Raw genomic sequence first — 18,794 nt, forward strand, 5'->3', positions numbered from 1 at the left:
ACAAAACTGCTGGCATAAACGCGGTAAATCCGCTGTAAAACCGCATATATTTTTGGTGTGTTTTTTCCACAGGTAGGTGCGATTTTCTGCCAGAAGGTGCTTTTTTTGCTTTAGAAACAAATCTGCAGTGTGCGAACATAGCCTTATACGACTCATTCTTGACCCGAGCAGAAAATAGCTTTGTCACCTCCAAACATAATTAATGAAAAGGGTAGGGGAGATGAAACCATAGGAGTAAGAGGATTTCAATTGCATTTGCTTTCATGGTGAAATAACTATAAAAGTGTGTAGGTTTGGAAATCTCACAAGAGGACTTACTTCATCAGATGCCAGGTACACACACAAATGGGCAACTTCTTCTGCTGTGGCCATTCTACCAGTCTTTTGTCTTGCAAGGAAATCCTTTAAAGCCTAGTCATAGCACAGGAAAACAATGAAATATCTACACATACCATCATTTTAGAGAGATACTAGAATATTTCACGTTTGTACCTGTTCAGGGTTCGGCCTGGCTTGGATTCTTTCTCTCAATGATGGTGTATCCACAGTTCCTAAATATAAAATTTTATAGTACATTTGAAACATAACACTGATAGATGCCTACATTAAATTGATATGTACACATATAACACAACTATTAAATGGGTTGTCTCAAGATAGATATTTCTGGCCTGTCTATAGGATATGCCATTAATGTCTGATTTGAGCGGGTCCCACCTGTGAAAATGCTGATCCGCCAATACCTTGTTCCAGCCGGCATACGATCACCAGTGAGTGGAGATGTAGAAGTGCATGCGCCGACTCTCTTCCTTAACTCAAACTCAATTATAGGAGTTCCAAATACAGCTGATCGTATTTGCTTGGCTGTGTTCTGAACTCCTATAACCATGAAAGGAGAGTCGGCGCATGCACCTACAGGTCTTCACTCACTGTTGGTCAGACTCCAGTAGGAATGGGAGATTACTATTCCCAGCTTTGGAGGTAGGTGTGAGTGACATATACATATTTCCTGAGACAACCCCTTCAAATGCCATTTTTTTTATACGTTTGCCTTTTCTAGCATATAGTAAATAGAAAAAGCTGTCTACAATTTTAGGGCTTCTAAGGTTATGTGAGTATCATGAGCTTTTGATGTTGCAAAATTTCTGCATCTTTTAGGTAAATTTAGTTTTTTGCGTTTTTTTTACATACATTTATGACGCTGTGGTTTTTGTCTCTTACTGCTATGACATGTTTTAAACAAAGCTGCTTTATTTTCGATACTGATGTATGGCTTTGAAAAACTTCATGAGCGGATTTGATGAGTTCTTAGAGCATTTCCGCAAAGGAAATGCACTAGAAACGCATGTGAATTGTTTACCTGCAGATTTTCTGCATCTATGGGAAAAGTCTGTACATAACACTCAGCGTAATGAATAAAGAGATGTATGTCAGCTCACCCCTCTTCACTCCCGGACTCCACACCGATGCAAGGAACGCCCTGGCCCGGGCGGAAGACAACATCAGAAAAAACAGGAATCCAGCATCATGGAGAAATGTAGAGTAAAAAAAACCTTTCTTTATTGGAATTATTGTTAAAAGTAGATATTCAATCCAGTAAGCACAGAGGCACAAGTATGGTAGCGGATTATCCAACGCGTTTCGACCAGAAGGTCTTACTCATGGCATGTGTTTTACCCCAAAAAGGTCCCATATAAAGGGTGCACATAAAACGTCATTGGCAAAGCTGAGTGCTTAATTAACACTAAAAACAGACAGGTGCATAATCCCATACTGGGAAGATATACATAGGACAGGAATAAAAACGTGTATAAAAGAAACCGCAGTTGAAGGAATGTATATAAATGCATATGTATATACACAGATCATATTGTATTATAGAGGATTAAACTCATACTGAAGAAATATAAATGTGGAAATGTGCAAATGTTTCAATGACTGTTGGACTTATGGAATAAAAGAGTAGTTATTTAGAAAAAAATGCAAATATCAAGTCCTAGCAAGAATTCAGACTATACGGTACACTAGTATTCCATCTAGAAGATTTAAAGGGGCCGACTATTAAGAAATTTACTCCCATAATTTGCTTTTCAGGCCGATTTGATAACTGAATACTCACTATCTATATAGATCATAAAAACACTGCATTTAAAAAAAAAAAAAAAATGCTGTTCAAGTGTCAAACGACAGCTGAAATATTGGAAGCATGTGCGAAGGTCTATTATAGAAAAATGTGAATATATATAATTGATTCAAGAAAAGTGGAGACGTGTTGTTTTAGGAATATTGTAGAATCAAGTCCTGTCGGGTGTTCAGACCGTGCGGTAACCTGGTACCTAGTGTGAAAATCCAAAAGGACTCTCTATTGAGGAGTTTTCTCCTGTGATTTCCTCCTCTAGTAGGCTTTGTAACTTTTTCAATGCCCATAAAAGTTAAGGAATCCGTACATCTGTTATGTGCGCTGACAAAATGACGTGAAACAGCTGAAATATTGGAAGCATTGACATTTAGAGTGTCGGAGAGGTGTCGCCTGATTCTTATTTTTAGTGGGCTCCCAGTGCAACCTATGTATTGAATTTTGCAAAGAGTGCATTCAATTAAATAAACTACAAAAGAAGTGTTGCAGTTGATATAATTATTGATGCTATAGGTGAGACCAGTATGTGTGGACATGAATGTTTTGCTAATTTTTGCATATCTGCAAGCTGTACAATGGTTGTGGCTGCAGCTTGCACATAGAAGTGTGGCGTTAGTATGGGGGGGAAATTTTCCCCTTCTTTAGCCAACATTGTTGTGGCGGTTTTTGAGGAAATGTACATCTTTGACTCGTTGCACAATTATTTTTCAGACCATATTATTTTTTATACCAGATATATAGATGACCTACTGTTAATTTGGAAGGGAGACACACAGATAATCCCAGAATTCATCGATTACATCAATAGTAACCCTTTTAATTTGAAATTCACGTACAATATTGATTCTCAAAGAATTCACTATCTTGATGTCACATTGGTGGGGAACTGTGGCGCCCTAGGACCTGGTCGCCACAACGGCATTGCCCTCCTGAGGGTTAATGCTGAGCCTGGAGGTAATGGGGAAATCTACTGGCCAGTAAGTTAACATCCACCGCAGTTTCTCCCTCAGGCCAGTAGGGGGAGCTCTGAACCTGAAGTTTCAGGGAGCTTCCTTAAGCCTGACCTGGGGGAGGAGTTAGTTAGTCTGTAGGGAGCAGCAGAAGTGAACAGACACAGAGTGAGCTGTCCTGTGAATCTGGGGCCTAGAGCTGGAGCAGTTTGGCCCAGAGAAGCAGGAGTAGCTGAGAGGCAGCAGAGAGACTCGGACATCGGAGTCTGTGGTTGCCAGGGTATAAAATCCGTCCCTGGTAGCCGAATCCGAAGGGCAGGGGAGCTGCAAGCCCCTGGCCCAGACACATCCAAGGTACAGCTGCAGCATCAGGGCCCGGTGTGGACCCCAGCGGAGAAGCACCAGGGAGTGGGCCTGCGCAGCCACCTACAGAGGGAAGGGACGTGCTATTGGTCCCAGCAGCGAAGAGGGCCATTGCTGGATTCAGAGAAGCAGGGTCCTATCATCACCAAGAAAGGTACAGGAGTAGGCCTCATACTCAGCTGGCCAGAAAGATCACCCCAAGTACTTCCAGGCCGACCGGATCCCCATCACCACCTGTAACGGTCTCCCAGGACTGGACTGTTCCCAGAGTAAAAGAGGAAAAGGTAAAGAGACTGTTGTTTGTGCCTGGTTCTTTCCTCGCCTGTCGGCCCTGCACCGTGTTAGTCACACAGCACCATAGACTTTCACAAGCACCAACTGTGCCCCGGGCATTGCTCCACCTGTGGGGAGCAGTACCATCATAGCTGCCATAATATCATCCCGGAGGCCTCACACAGCAGCGGCGGCTTATTAGCCGCATACCACAGGTGGCGTCACGAACACAACCATTAACAAGCAAGCCACATATTCTACTGACACCCACCAGGGCCACGGAGCCGGGCCCAGCCACCACTGACTACCACCGGACTAGTCCAGCCCGGCACCGGGTGTCCCATAGCCCTGGGGTGGGCGAGTGAACTTTTGGCGTCACGAACAGGATTTCGTGCCCGGTCCCACCGGGTACTGTGCGCCTGCCGGAATTGTGCTTAAAAGATTGTGTACTGGCTGCAAACCACCGCCGCCATTAGCCTCGCCGAGCGCAGGAAGAAGGGGGGCGTGCCTGACAAAGAGCGCGAAGGGAGCGCGCCATCAGAGCAGAGTGCTGTTAACCCCGCGCGACCCGGAAGAAAATTTGAAAAGTGAACGGAGCCTGGTAAGGTTCACTAAGGGGGAGGAAGATGTCCGACTCAGAGGGAGGGCAGGTGGCTGCCATAGCCCGAGACGCCGCAGCACCAGCAGAAGCAATCCCAGTCGCCGTCGCCCCGGCCCCCACTGTAGCGCCGGTAATGCCGATCACCATGCCATACATACCGGGAGCAGAATGGCTGCCGCAATACTCCGGGGAGTCCCATACCTTGAGTGACTTCAGAGAAAGCCTGCACAGCTTATTCCGGGTGTATCCGCTGACTGAGAGCCAGAAGGTGGGCATATTAATGGGACAGCTAGCCGGCGCAGCCCAGCGTGAAGCGAAGTCATGGCCTGATACAGATAAAGGGACAGCAGCCCAGATACTGGCCAAGCTAAAGAGTACGTTTGACACTCGCACCGCAGCAGAGATAAAGATGAGATTCTTTGGGTGCAAGCAGCGGGCCACAGACAGCATAAGGGACTATGCCCTAAACCTGCAAGAGGCCCTGAAAGCAGTTAAACAGGTGGACCCAGAGAGTGTACGTGAAGAAGACAAACTCCTAACTGAGCAGTTCATAGAGGGGCTCCTGTCAGATGCCCACAGGACCCAGCTGCGTATCCTGGTCCTGCAGAACCCTGCTCTGGACTTTGCCAAGTTTAAGGACCAGGCCATCAGGGTACTGAGAGAATCTACGCCGAATGACCCAGTACCCCTCCGGCCTCCTGCTATCACGTACCCCGGGGTGGTGCCTGCAACACGAGCCACTGCAGGGGCTGAGGCGCAGTCCCTGGATAAGGATCCCACTGCGGAGCTCAGACAACAGGTCCAGGAGCTGACCAAGACTGTGGCTGCCCTTGCCAAGACCGTGCAGTCTCTACAAATGACCCCCTCGCCTGCGAAAATCGAGTTGGCCTCCAGCCCAGAGGACGTCCCATGGATGCGACAGAGAAGGATTCCGCCGACCCGAGGCAGAGACACAGACCGGTACGATTCAACAGGACAACCGATCTGCCGCAACTGCAACCAGGCGGGCCACATTGCACGACGCTGTCCTTTAAATGGGCCGAGCCTGGGGCCAGGAGCCGACCCCCAGGTGTAAGGAAGCCCGGCTCAACCCCCAGCCGCAGCAAGTATGTGGGAGGACGACCGGTCCTTCCTATTGTGCTGGATGGAATCCCTTTGAATGCCCTCCTGGATACGGGGTCCCAGGTAACAACCATCCCCCACAAACTGTACAAAAGATATTGGGCCGATTCAGACATTGACCATGGCCCAGATGATGATTTAACAATTGTGGCCAGTAATGGTCAGCCCTTACCTCAGATTGGGTACAAAGAAGTAACCATTAAAGTGGGGCGGGTGGAATTGCCATGTCAGGGGATGATAATTGTAGATATTGATCGCAAAGAATCTGACCCACTGCTAACTCTTGGTACAAATGTGATAGAAAATTGTATTGCCGAAGTGATAATTTTGTTACAGCAGGCGTCTGAAACTGCCAGCTCCGGGCAGCAGCGTGTCCTACAGAGGGAGATCAGAGCCCTGATGAGGAGGCAGCAGGTAGAGCTGGCCGGAGGAGAAATTGGCAGTGTGAGGGTAAGTGACCCCCTCCCCATTGTAATACCCCCAAGAAGTGAAATGTTGATATGGTGTCGGGCAGCAATAGGCCTCAAGGGTCAGGATTACCATGCCTTGGTAGAACCAATGTATTCAGACAGTAGGCCTGGAGTCCTGATAGCCAGAGGGGTAGCGGACGTCCGCAAGGGGAGAGTGCCCGTCCGTGTCCTGAATTGTGGGGAGGAGGAGGCCAAATTGCCCCGGTATGCCACTGTGGCAAAATTGTACACTGTCAGCAACAATACCATTAAAGCAGTGGAACCCTTGATCCCGTCCGACCAGGCGGAAGACAATGGCTCCAAGGGGCAGCCGGAAGACTGGTGCCAAAAATTACATGTGGGCACCGACTCCACCCCCTCACACCAAAAGCATGGGGTTTACCGGGTGGTACAGGAGTATGAGCGGGTCTTCAGCAAACACCCCCTAGATTTTGGGCAGGTGAAAGGGGTTCAACATCAAATCCCCACGGGTGATCATCATCCCATTAAAGAAAGATACCGCCCTGTACCCCCCGCACAGTATCAGTGTGCCAAGGAAATGTTACGGGAAATGAAGGAGGCTGGGGTTATCAGAGATAGTTGTAGCCCCTGGGCAGCTCCACTAGTGCTCGTAAAGAAAAAAGATGGTACAATGAGAATGTGTGTAGATTACAGGCAAATTAACCGCATTACACATAAAGATGCCTATCCACTACCCAGAATAGAGGAGTCACTAACAGCCTTAAAGTCAGCTAACTATTTCTCCACCTTGGATCTCACCAGTGGGTATTGGCAGGTTCCCGTGGCAGAGGCGGACAAGGAGAAGACTGCCTTCACGACACCAATGGGTCTCTGTGAGTTCAATTGTATGCCATTCGGGCTCTGCAATGCCCCAGGGACATTCCAACGGTTGATGGAGTGCTGCTTGGGCCACCACAACTTCGAAACCGTGCTGCTGTACCTGGATGACGTAATAGTCTACTCCAAGACTTATGAGGACCACCTGAAGCACTTAGCAGAAGTGTTTGAGTCCTTGTCGAAATATGGCCTGAAGATCAAGCCGTCCAAATGTCACCTCTTGAAGCCAAAGGTACAGTACCTGGGTCATGTGGTCAGCGCAGAAGGCGTGGCACCTGATCCGGAGAAAGTCACGGTAATTAAGGACTGGCCAAGACCCACCACGGTGAAGGAGGTGCGGCAGTTCCTTGGACTGGTGGGCTACTACCGAAGGTTCATTGATGGGTTCACCAAGATAGCAGCGCCCCTTCAAGATCTCCTGGTGGGCCAGCCGAAGCAGGCTAAGAAGCAGAGCCCTCCATTTGAATGGGGCAGCCAACTGGAGACATCCTTTGTCCGGCTGAAAGGGGCTCTCACGGGAGAAGAAATTCTGGCCTACCCTGACTACAGCCAACCGTTTATACTGTACACAGACGCCAGCAACGTGGGACTGGGAGCAGTTCTGTCCCAGGTACAGGGAGGCAGAGAGAGGGTAATAGCGTACGCCAGTAGGAAGCTTCGGCCCACGGAAAGGAATCCAGAAAACTACAGTTCCTTCAAGCTGGAGTTCCTCGCTATTGTGTGGGCAGTGACTGAACGCTTCAAGCACTATCTGGCATCGGCCAAGTTTACCATCTTCACGGACAACAATCCGTTGACACACCTGGCAACAGCCAAGTTAGGTGCGATGGAACAGCGATGGATGGCCCGGCTGTCTAACTTTGACTTTACCATCAAGTATCGGGCTGGCAAGAAGAATAACAATGCTGATGCGCTGTCCAGAATGCCTCACTTACCCGAGTCTGGAGAAGACCTGGATGAACTCGAAGAGATAGAGTTACCGGCTTTCCATCACCAGGGTGTTTCACAGTGTGAGCATGCTGTGGGAGTGAAGCGCTTAAACCAGCACGAGGTCTCGGTCAATCCATTACTCCACCATAATTGGGAAGAAACACAGAATGGTGACCCGGCCGTGCGATTGGTCAAAGAGAAGCTAGCGCAAGCTGAGACCCATCTTGGCCCAGACGCTCCAGAGGAAGCCCAGCAGCTGTGGAAGGAGAGGGGACGACTGTTCACCTACCAGGGCAAGCTCTGCAAGAGATATGTCAACTATCGAACAAATGAACTTGTCTGGCAGATAGTGGTTCCGCAGAGGGATGCTCCAATGGTCCTAGCAGCGTATCATGATAACGCCGGGCACTTCGGGTGGAAGAAGTTGGAGGCCTTACTCCGTGATCGGTTCTACTGGGTGCACATGAGAAAGATGATCGAGAAATGGTGCCGAGACTGTGGCCCGTGTAACTTGAGGCGGAAGGATGATGCCAGCCAAAGGTCTCCCCTACAGCCAATTGTCACGAAGCAGCCCCTGGAGTTGGTGGCCCTGGACCACGTGAAGTTAACACCAAGCCGGTCAGGCTATGTGTACGCCCTCACCATTGTGGACCATTACTCTCGTTTCCTGGTAGTAGTGCCTGTGAAGGACCAGACAGCCAGGACGGCAGCTAGAGCGTTCCAGGCATCCTTTTGTCGACCGCACGGCTATCCGGAAAGGGTACTGACGGATCAGGGTCCTGCATTCGAGGCTGAAGTGTTCCAAGAGTTCTGTAACATGTACGGTTGTAAGAAAATTCGAACCACACCGTACCACCCCCAGACCAATGGACTGTGCGAGAAAATGAACCATGTGGTTATTGATATGCTGAAGACCCTACCGCTGGAAGAGAGGAACCAATGGCCAGAAAAGTTGCCAGATCTGGTAGACTTGTACAACCACATCCCAGTGAATTCGACCAACTGCAGCCCCGCTTACCTGATGCGAGCCAGACCAGGCAAGTTGCCTGTAGACTTTGAGATGGGGACTGTGTCGCCTGAGGCGGTTCAAGAAATAGAGGATTGGGATGCAGAACGGCAGCAGCGGTACCGTAAGGTCCAGGAGTGCGTGGAAAGGAGCCTGTCTCAAGCAAGAACGAGACAAGAACAGCATTACAATCAAACAGCCCCAGCAACTCCCTTAGCACCTGGAGAACAAGTCCTCAAGAAGAAGCGGAAGACGCATAAGTTGGATGATCAGTGGGAAAACGAGCCCTACACCATTATCCCCTCCAACTTTGACAATAGTAAGGTATGCCTCATAAGCAAAGATGAAGGCAAGACCTGTCAAGCAATTTCCCGAGACCGCCTGAAAGCGTGCCCTGAACGGTGCCGAATCCAAAGAGAAATGGAAGGAGTACAAGGAAGTCCCCAAAGTCAAGAGAAAGAAGGGGAGATGATTCAAACCATCCTTGGGAAGTTCCCCAAAACTTGGACCCGAATCAACAATGCCATAGTGGTACCAGTTTTGGCGTTTCCGCAGTTGGTCGAGCCAGAAACAGAAAAGGTTCCGGATCCACCTAAAGAATCGTCCGCTCCAGCACGAGATGACACGCCAGCAGTGGAACAGGAGGATCAACCCCCTGTCAGTGGTGAACCTGTCATACCCTTGGCGACTCCTGGACCACAAAGGCAACCATCACGCTTACCTATTGGGGTTAGGCCCACCTGTAGTGCTGAGATAGAAGACGTACCACGTAGTCAGGGGCAAACACCAGAGCTACGTAGGTCCCAGCGCAGCACTCGGGGACAACCCCCTCTAAGGTATAGGGAGTCTACTGTATAAAGTAAAGAGTACTTATTAGAGTGTAAATAGTTATGCAAAATGTCTGTCATGTTGTGCACAAAATGTTTTCTTTTTCTTTGATTGCGAAAATGGACAATTGGGCCACTGGACTATGGGTGGCCAACACCTAAATTGTTCATAGTTAGCACCAGTGTGCTCAAACACCCCTGAAGAAAAACCCGTCCGGCGTGCATAGAGTGGGGTCATCAATGCTCTGACGCACGCCCAGAGCCTACGTTGGGGGTTTGATCGCGGCGGGTCCCCCATGGAGCAGTGTAATGGACACCCGGCAGGGAGCCACACTGGACTCTTATAGAAATGTTTAAGATTGTAACGTTAAAGAGAATGTGCCTCCCATATTGGGATGAAATGTATGACATGTTATGTTTTGTTTCTACAGTCCGGGAGTACTGAATTTAACTAAGGGGGAGTGTGGCGCCCTAGGACCTGGTCGCCACAACGGCATTGCCCTCCTGAGGGTTAATGCTGAGCCTGGAGGTAATGGGGAAATCTACTGGCCAGTAAGTTAACATCCACCGCAGTTTCTCCCTCAGGCCAGTAGGGGGAGCTCTGAACCTGAAGTTTCAGGGAGCTTCCTTAAGCCTGACCTGGGGGAGGAGTTAGTTAGTCTGTAGGGAGCAGCAGAAGTGAACAGACACAGAGTGAGCTGTCCTGTGAATCTGGGGCCTAGAGCTGGAGCAGTTTGGCCCAGAGAAGCAGGAGTAGCTGAGAGGCAGCAGAGAGACTCGGACATCGGAGTCTGTGGTTGCCAGGGTATAAAATCCGTCCCTGGTAGCCGAATCCGAAGGGCAGGGGAGCTGCAAGCCCCTGGCCCAGACACATCCAAGGTACAGCTGCAGCATCAGGGCCCGGTGTGGACCCCAGCGGAGAAGCACCAGGGAGTGGGCCTGCGCAGCCACCTACAGAGGGAAGGGACGTGCTATTGGTCCCAGCAGCGAAGAGGGCCATTGCTGGATTCAGAGAAGCAGGGTCCTATCATCACCAAGAAAGGTACAGGAGTAGGCCTCATACTCAGCTGGCCAGAAAGATCACCCCAAGTACTTCCAGGCCGACCGGATCCCCATCACCACCTGTAACGGTCTCCCAGGACTGGACTGTTCCCAGAGTAAAAGAGGAAAAGGTAAAGAGACTGTTGTTTGTGCCTGGTTCTTTCCTCGCCTGTCGGCCCTGCACCGTGTTAGTCACACAGCACCATAGACTTTCACAAGCACCAACTGTGCCCCGGGCATTGCTCCACCTGTGGGGAGCAGTACCATCATAGCTGCCATAATATCATCCCGGAGGCCTCACACAGCAGCGGCGGCTTATTAGCCGCATACCACAGGTGGCGTCACGAACACAACCATTAACAAGCAAGCCACATATTCTACTGACACCCACCAGGGCCACGGAGCCGGGCCCAGCCACCACTGACTACCACCGGACTAGTCCAGCCCGGCACCGGGTGTCCCATAGCCCTGGGGTGGGTGAGTCAGAACCAGAACCGCATTGACGCTATGCCATTCTGCAAGGACACTGACTGCAACTCAGTGCTGTTGGCTAAATCTTGCCATCCGGCACATACAATAAAAAATATTCCTGTGGGGGAATTAATCAGAACCAAAAGGAACTGCTCGGTTTCTGATTCCTTTCCGCAGGAATGTAATAAAACTGTGAACAAACTAAAAAATCGGGGCTATCCTAATTGGTGTTTAAAAAGAGCTTGCAATATAGTCCAAAATATTGATAGAGCTGACTTGTTGAAAACCAAAAAAAAGAAAGTTATTGGGGGTTCTGATAAAATCACATTTAGTACCATCTACTCTCCCCAATACAATGATATAATTAAAATCATCAAAAAACATATACCACTACTTCACCAAGATAAAACGCTTTTCAATATTCTGGAGCGATATGACATCAATTTTGTTGCTAAACGTGCGGCTAGCCTAGCAAATATTCTTTCACCTAGTGTGGTTACAGGTACTATGGCACAAAAAAACTGGCTTTCTTGCAAAGGGTTTTTTCGCTGCGGCCACAACCATTGTACAGCTTGCAGATATGCAAAAATTAGCAAAACATTCATGTCCACACATACTGGTCTCACCTATAGCATCAATAATTATATCAACTGCAACACTTCTTTTGTAGTTTATTTAATTGAATGCACTCTTTGCAAAATTCAATACATAGGTTGCACTGGGAGCCCACTAAAAATAAGAATCAGGCGACACCTCTCCGACACTCTAAATGTCAATGCTTCCAATATTTCAGCTGTTTCACGTCATTTTGTCAGCGCACATAACAGATGTACGGATTCCTTAACTTTTATGGGCATTGAAAAAGTTACAAAGCCTACTAGAGGAGGAAATCACAGGAGAAAACTCCTCAATAGAGAGTCCTTTTGGATTTTCACACTAGGTACCAGGTTACCGCACGGTCTGAACACCCGACAGGACTTGATTCTACAATATTCCTAAAACAACACGTCTCCACTTTTCTTGAATCAATTATATATATTCACATTTTTCTATAATAGACCTTTGCACATGCTTCCAATATTTCAGCTGTCGTTTGACACTTTAACAGCATTTTTTTTTTTTTTTTTTTTAAATGCAGTGTTTTTATGATCTATATAGATAGTGAGTATTCAGTTATCAAATCGGCCTGAAAAGCAAATTATGGGAGTAAATTTCTTAATAGTCGGCCCCTTTAAATCTTCTAGATGGAATACTAGTGTACCGTATAGTCTGAATTCTTGCTAGGACTTGATATTTGCATTTTTTTCTAAATAACTACTCTTTTATTCCATAAGTCCAACAGTCATTGAAACATTTGCACATTTCCACATTTATATTTCTTCAGTATGAGTTTAATCCTCTATAATACAATATGATCTGTGTATATACATATGCATTTATATACATTCCTTCAACTGCGGTTTCTTTTATACACGTTTTTATTCCTGTCCTATGTATATCTTCCCAGTATGGGATTATGCACCTGTCTGTTTTTAGTGTTAATTAAGCACTCAGCTTTGCCAATGACGTTTTATGTGCACCCTTTATATGGGACCTTTTTGGGGTAAAACACATGCCATGAGTAAGACCTTCTGGTCGAAACGCGTTGGATAATCCGCTACCATACTTGTGCCTCTGTGCTTACTGGATTGAATATCTACTTTTAAGAATAATTCCAATAAAGAAAGGTTTTTTTTACTCTACATTTCTCCATGATGCTGGATTCCTGTTTTTTCTGATAACACTCAGCGTACCCACAGGAGAGATTGAGATGTTGCGAATTTGAAGCACAAACCGCAGGTCAGTTTACGAGGAGTAAAAAAGCTCAGTGTTTAGGAGATTTCTATAAATCCCATCCACTTTACTGGAACTGTAAGATGCTGCATTTGTTACGGTGGAAATACGCACCATAAATGACTCACTAAAAACTCATTGTGGGCACAGAGCCTAAAACGTGTACCAAACTGGTTGAAAAATTTAATGTAAGCTAGGCCAACCAGTCAGGGATGTAAACTTATGATGTGTCAAGTTATTCACTCGGTATGAGCCACTGTGAATCTGGCACATTTTCGGACAGTCTAGTTTACACTGTACAAACATTATGTAACCAAAGAAAGATCAGTGATAAACCCAAGAATAAAAGACTAAAGGTCCAGTCACACTAAGCAACTTACCAGCGATCCCAACAACGATAGGGATCGCTGGTAAGTTGCTAGGAGGTTGCTGGTGAGATGTCACACTGCGACGCTCCAGCGATCCCACCAGCAACCTGACCTGGCAGGGATCGCTGGAGCGTCGCTACACGAGTTGCTGGTGAGCTCACCAGCAACCAGTGACCCGCCCCCAGCGCCGCGTGGAAGATGCTGCGCTTGGTAACTAAGGTAAATATCGGGTAACCAACCCGATATTTACCTTGGTTACCAGTGCACGGAGCTACAGAACAGAGCAGAGAACAGGGAGCAGCGCACACTGAGCGCTGGCTCCCTGCTCTCCTAGTTACAGCACACATCGGGTTAATTACCCGATGTGTGCTGCAGCTAAATGTGCACAGAGCAGGGAGCAGCGCACAATGCTTAGCGCTGGCTCCCTGCTCTCCTAGCTACAGCACACATCGGGTTAATTAACCCGATGTGTCCTGCAGCTACATGTGCACAGAGCAGGAGCCGGCACTGACAGTGAGAGTGGCGGAGGCTGGTATCAAAGGTAAATATCGGGTAACCAAGGACAGGGCTTCTTCGTTACCCGATGTTTACATTGGTTACCAGCCTCTGCAGAAACCGGCTCCTGCTGCCTGCACATTTAGTTGTTGCTGTCTCGCTGTCACACACAGCGATCTGTGCTTCACAGCAGGACAGCAACAACTAAAAAATGGCCCAGGACATTCAGCAACAACCAACGACCTCACAGCAGGGGCCAGGTTGTTGCTGGATGTCACACACAGCAACATCTCTAGCAACGTCACAAAAGTTGTTCGTTAGCAGCGATGTTGCTAGCGATGTTGCTTAGTGTGACGGGGCCTTAAGGGGGCACTGAAAAAAAGGAATCAAAACAATGATGGTGAAATACAAAATACTTTTATTGAAATTAATTGAAAAAAGGTGAACAAAGGACAGACTGTGGAGGTAAAAAGATGGAATTTTGCCAATACAGAAAAAGCACACACACCAACTGATAAGACTGGTAGAGAAGGTACAAGATGTCAGGTACCCAAATTGCCAAGGGAGGGAGACAAGAGGTATAACACATCAATGATTAAATATCAACCCAAGAAACACTGTTCCCATGGACATCGATGAGGATCAATTAAGTAGTCATACCTTGAGACATAATGGAAATAATACTGCAGCAGTCAGGTCAGTGGTGAGGGCAGGGCCTCGACGAGCGTTTCACCGACTGTGGTGGCTTTGTCAGGAATGACTACTTAATTGAGTGTGTGCTCTTTCTGTATTGGCAAAATTCCATCTTTTTGCCTCCACCGTCTGTCCTTTGTTCACCTTTTTCTATTAATTTCAATAAAAGTATTTTGTGCCCCCTTAGTCTTTTATTCTTGGGCTTATCACTGATCTTTCTTTGGTTACATGATTAGCATGGAATCTCTCCCGTCTGTTTTAGGGAATTTGTAGGTTATTATTTTACTGTTCAAACATTAGTCTGGATTAATAAATCTGCTACAAGATTTTCACTTACAGACCAAAGCAGACATCTTGAAAAAGGTGAGCGATTTAATTAACCCATAATAAGGTTTTATCCACATAAGACTGGATCTTTGTGCAGCTAGTCCATGTCATGAACGACAGAAGGAATGCAAACAAACCAGACATTACAAAATGTTTTGTATGCATGACATTGCGGCTGTTCGTACAACTGAGCCTTCAGAATACCATATGTGGAGTGGAAATAATGCAAATGGATGAAATGAAAACAATGTGGTGTTAACCCTTTACATTTTATTCGGGCACCGAAATTCACTTACCTGGACATATGCAGTTACATCGGATCCCTTGCTCAATAAAATCAGCAGCAACAGATTTGGTTAGGCCAATGACTGCAGCCTTTGATGTGCTATATACACATCTATTTACTACTCCTGGGTGGAAAAAAAAAGAAGAACAGAAGTATAACTACCTAATGCACAGTGACCTCTTATATACAAAGAATACAATGCTGGTGAATGACCTTGTCTTTATGACTTATAACGCAGATCAGTATAGCTAATGTTAGGCTGAAAATAATGTTCAGGTGTATGAATCTACAGCCGAAAACTGAATGAAGTGATTTTAGCCATCCAGCCAAACACTCCGATATTTCACATAACAAAGGATCCAAAAATTTACCAGTGATGCTTAAAGGGGTTGACCACAAAGTACATTTTAAATAATAGATCTTGGAATAATAATAAGTTCCACAATTGGAGGAGTTAAATAATATTCCTATGCAGAGATAATCTTATAACTGTGCCCCTACTACGTACTGTTATTTGTTATGTCCAATCATGCAGAGCTGCTCATGGCACACGATAAGTGAGTATACAGACAACACAGCAGAGGGTCACAACTGTTTGATTGTGTGAGGAAACACATTTCGCTACCTGTCTGTTTTATCACAGGAGTGTTTAATGCTGCATCATCAATCCTTGGAGCTCAATATAAATCAAGTTAGTGACATATAAGATCCACAGCTGCTGAAGCTTCTAGGTCACGTTGTAATATATCTCAGCACAGGAACATTTTTAAAACATCCAATTGTGGAACTTATTATTATTGCAAAATGTATCAATTAAAATGTACTTTATTCACGGAAAAAACCCTTACTCCTTAACGAACACCGATATGCATTAAAACAGAGGTCGTTAAAGGGCTTATATATATTTATTCACATATATAGCGCCATTAATTCCACAGCGCTTTACATACATCAGTAATGCTATAAGCAGGGTCTAAAATGCTCTTTCGGTGAGAAACTGACAGGTCTCCTGCATTGCTGTATATGAGTATAGCAATGCAGGAGACCAGTAATAAAACTAAAAAATATTCATAGCCCACAGTGGGACTAAGTGGAAATGTAAAAACAACCTAAATATAATATGAATGAAAAAAAAGTAAAAGAAATGCACACACAATTAACAAAAATGTTTTACCACTAAAAATGCAACCTGTGTGTTAAAAAAAATAAAAAAAGATAAGTACACATAATTAGTATCGCCGTGTCCTTAAAGACCCAATCTATAACACTTGTCAATATTTATTTCATAAGGCCAACACTGTAAAAAAATATAATAAAAATCCCAACAAAAATGTTACTTTTTCATCACACTGAAAAAAAAATTGCAGAAAAGCAATAAAAAAAGTCATAAAAGACTGGTGAAAATGAAAACGTCAAACTGTCCCACAAAGAAACAAGATCCAATATGGCTCATTCGGCAAAAAAATAAAGTTACAGCTCTCAGAATATGGGCATACAAAAAAAGATTTTGGTAAAGTATTGTTTTTAATATGTAACAGTAGCAAAGTATAAAAAAAAAAAAAAAGCAATAAAAGTCGCTGTAACCATATTGACACAAAGAATAAATTTGTCTCAACACTTTTACCACATGATGAACTGGGCAAAAAATTAAAAATAATATCTGAATTGCTGGTTTTTATTCATTCTGCAGCTGAATAATCTGAATAAAAAGCAATCAACATCTTTCAACTCATCACACAAAAAATAAAACCCTCATACAGTTCTGTTTGCAAAAAAAAAATAAAAAAAAGTTACAGCTCTCAGAACATGGCACCAAAAAACTATTATAAAAAAAAAGAAGAAAAATTACTGTGTGTGACTGTGTGAGCAGCATAACATAAAAAAACATAAATCTCGTATAGCTGTAATTATACCTACTTGAAGAATTAAGTTGTCTTATGTCGTACGATGAACCACGCAAAAATAAAAATAAGAACCATTTTAGTACTGCTGTCTACTTCTTCACTCTGCCTTGCAAAAAAATCAGAATAAGACATAGTTCACATTCATCCTGCGCTCCCGCTAGGCGCTTACATTGGGGTTTCTGTGTAAATCCCAAAAACTGCGATTCAGACAAATCACCCAATGGAACTGCTCACTATAATGAGGCAGATGGAGTAACTTTGGACTCCATCTGGTCTCTGTTGTGGTAGCGTCCCATAATTTTAGGCATCTTCTTAGCGCACAAATGTGGAAGACCACAGAGGTGTGCATGCCTAAAAAAAGAAGGATATAACTGGAACAGACGCTAAACAGAGTCCAAAGTGTCAACATCTTCCTCATTGTGAATGTTTCTGACGGGGATTTGTCTGAATCATATTTTTGGAGGATTTACACAGAAACCTCAACGTAAGTGCTCAGTATAAAACACAAGAATCTGACTCCAGCCTTATAGTAAAAAGCGATCAAAGAATGTTCTGTACCCCAAAATGTTACCAATAAAACCCCTATCCAGCCCCCACTCAGGTCCATCATCTGTCACTGGAAATATCAGAGGGTCCTACATTACTGGTAGAACAAAGACTCTGGAAAAGCAATGGCTTCCACCACCTCAAATAAAATCCAGTGAAATTTGCGCTCCGGGATCCAAATGCCCCCTCCTTCTAAGCCCAACTGTGCCTAAAATACAGTAAGACATCAACGTGGCATTATTATTGACCATGGAAAGACTTGTTCTGAGTGGAACCTGTCTTGATAACCCACTGTATAGTCTTGGCCATCATGCTGAAGCTCAGTTTCAGAGTGTTGGAAATTTTCTTATTGCCTAGGCCATCTTTATGTAGAGAAAAAAAAAATCTTTTTTTAGGTCCCCAGAGAATTCTCTACCATGAGGTGCCATGTTGAACGTCCAGTGACAAGTACAGTCATATGAAAAAGTTTGGGCACCCCTGTTATTGTTAACCTTTTTTCTTTATAACAATTTGGGTTTTTGCAACAGCTATTTCAGTTTCATATATCTAATAACTGATGGAGTCAGTAATATTTCTGATTGAAATGAGGTTTATTGTACTAACAGAAAATGTGCAATCTGCATTTAAACAAAATTTGACCGGTGCAAAAGTATGGGCCCCCCTATCAATTTCTTGATTTGAACACTCCTAACTAATTTTTACTGACGTCCTAAAGCACTAAATTGGTTTTGTAACCTCACTGAGCCTTGAACTTCATAGGCAGGTGTATCCAATGAGAAAAGGTATTTAAGGTGGCCACTTGCAAGTTGTTCTCCTATTTGAATCTCCTATGAAGAGTGGCATCATGGGCTCCTCAAAACAACTCTCAAATGATCTTAAAACAAAGATTATTCAACATAGTTGTTCAGGGGAAGGATACAAAAAATTGTCTCAGAGATTTAAACTGTCAGTTTCCACTGTGAGGAACATAGTAAGGAAATGGAAGAACACAGGTACAATTCTTGTTAAGCCCAGAAGTGGCAGGCCAAGAAAAATATCAGAAAGGCAGAGAAGAAGAATGGTGAGAACAGTCAAGTACAATCCACAGACCATCTCCAAAGACCTGCAGCATCATCTTGCTGCAGATGGTGTCAATGTACATCGGTCAACAATACAGCGCACTTTGCACAAGGAGAAGCTGTATGGGAGAGTGATGCGAAAGAAGCAATTTCTGCAAGCATGCCACAGTCACCTAAGGTATGCAAAAGCACATTTGGGCAAGCCAGTTACATTTTGGATGAAGGTCCTGTGGACTGATGAAACAAAGATTGAGTT

At 45.2% G+C, this 18,794-nt stretch overlaps 1 protein-coding gene across 2 annotated transcripts in view; it reads right to left on the reverse strand.

Annotated features, from left to right (window-relative positions):
* Nucleotides 1-18,794, reverse strand: part of BDH2 (3-hydroxybutyrate dehydrogenase 2) — a 65,173-nt gene that overhangs the window by 10,146 nt on the left and 36,233 nt on the right. For both annotated transcript variants that reach the window (XM_075336733.1, XM_075336723.1), the window contains exons 7-9: nt 15,041-15,154; nt 493-551; nt 319-411 (exon numbers count right to left, since the gene is read on the reverse strand). In XM_075336733.1, the coding sequence (XP_075192848.1) occupies nt 319-411; nt 493-551; nt 15,041-15,154 (266 nt within the window). The remainder of the gene's footprint in view (nt 1-318; nt 412-492; nt 552-15,040; nt 15,155-18,794) is intronic.

This window comes from Anomaloglossus baeobatrachus, chromosome 1, assembly GCF_048569485.1.
Source record: "Anomaloglossus baeobatrachus isolate aAnoBae1 chromosome 1, aAnoBae1.hap1, whole genome shotgun sequence".
In the NCBI taxonomy this organism is placed as follows: Eukaryota; Metazoa; Chordata; class Amphibia; order Anura; family Aromobatidae; genus Anomaloglossus; species Anomaloglossus baeobatrachus.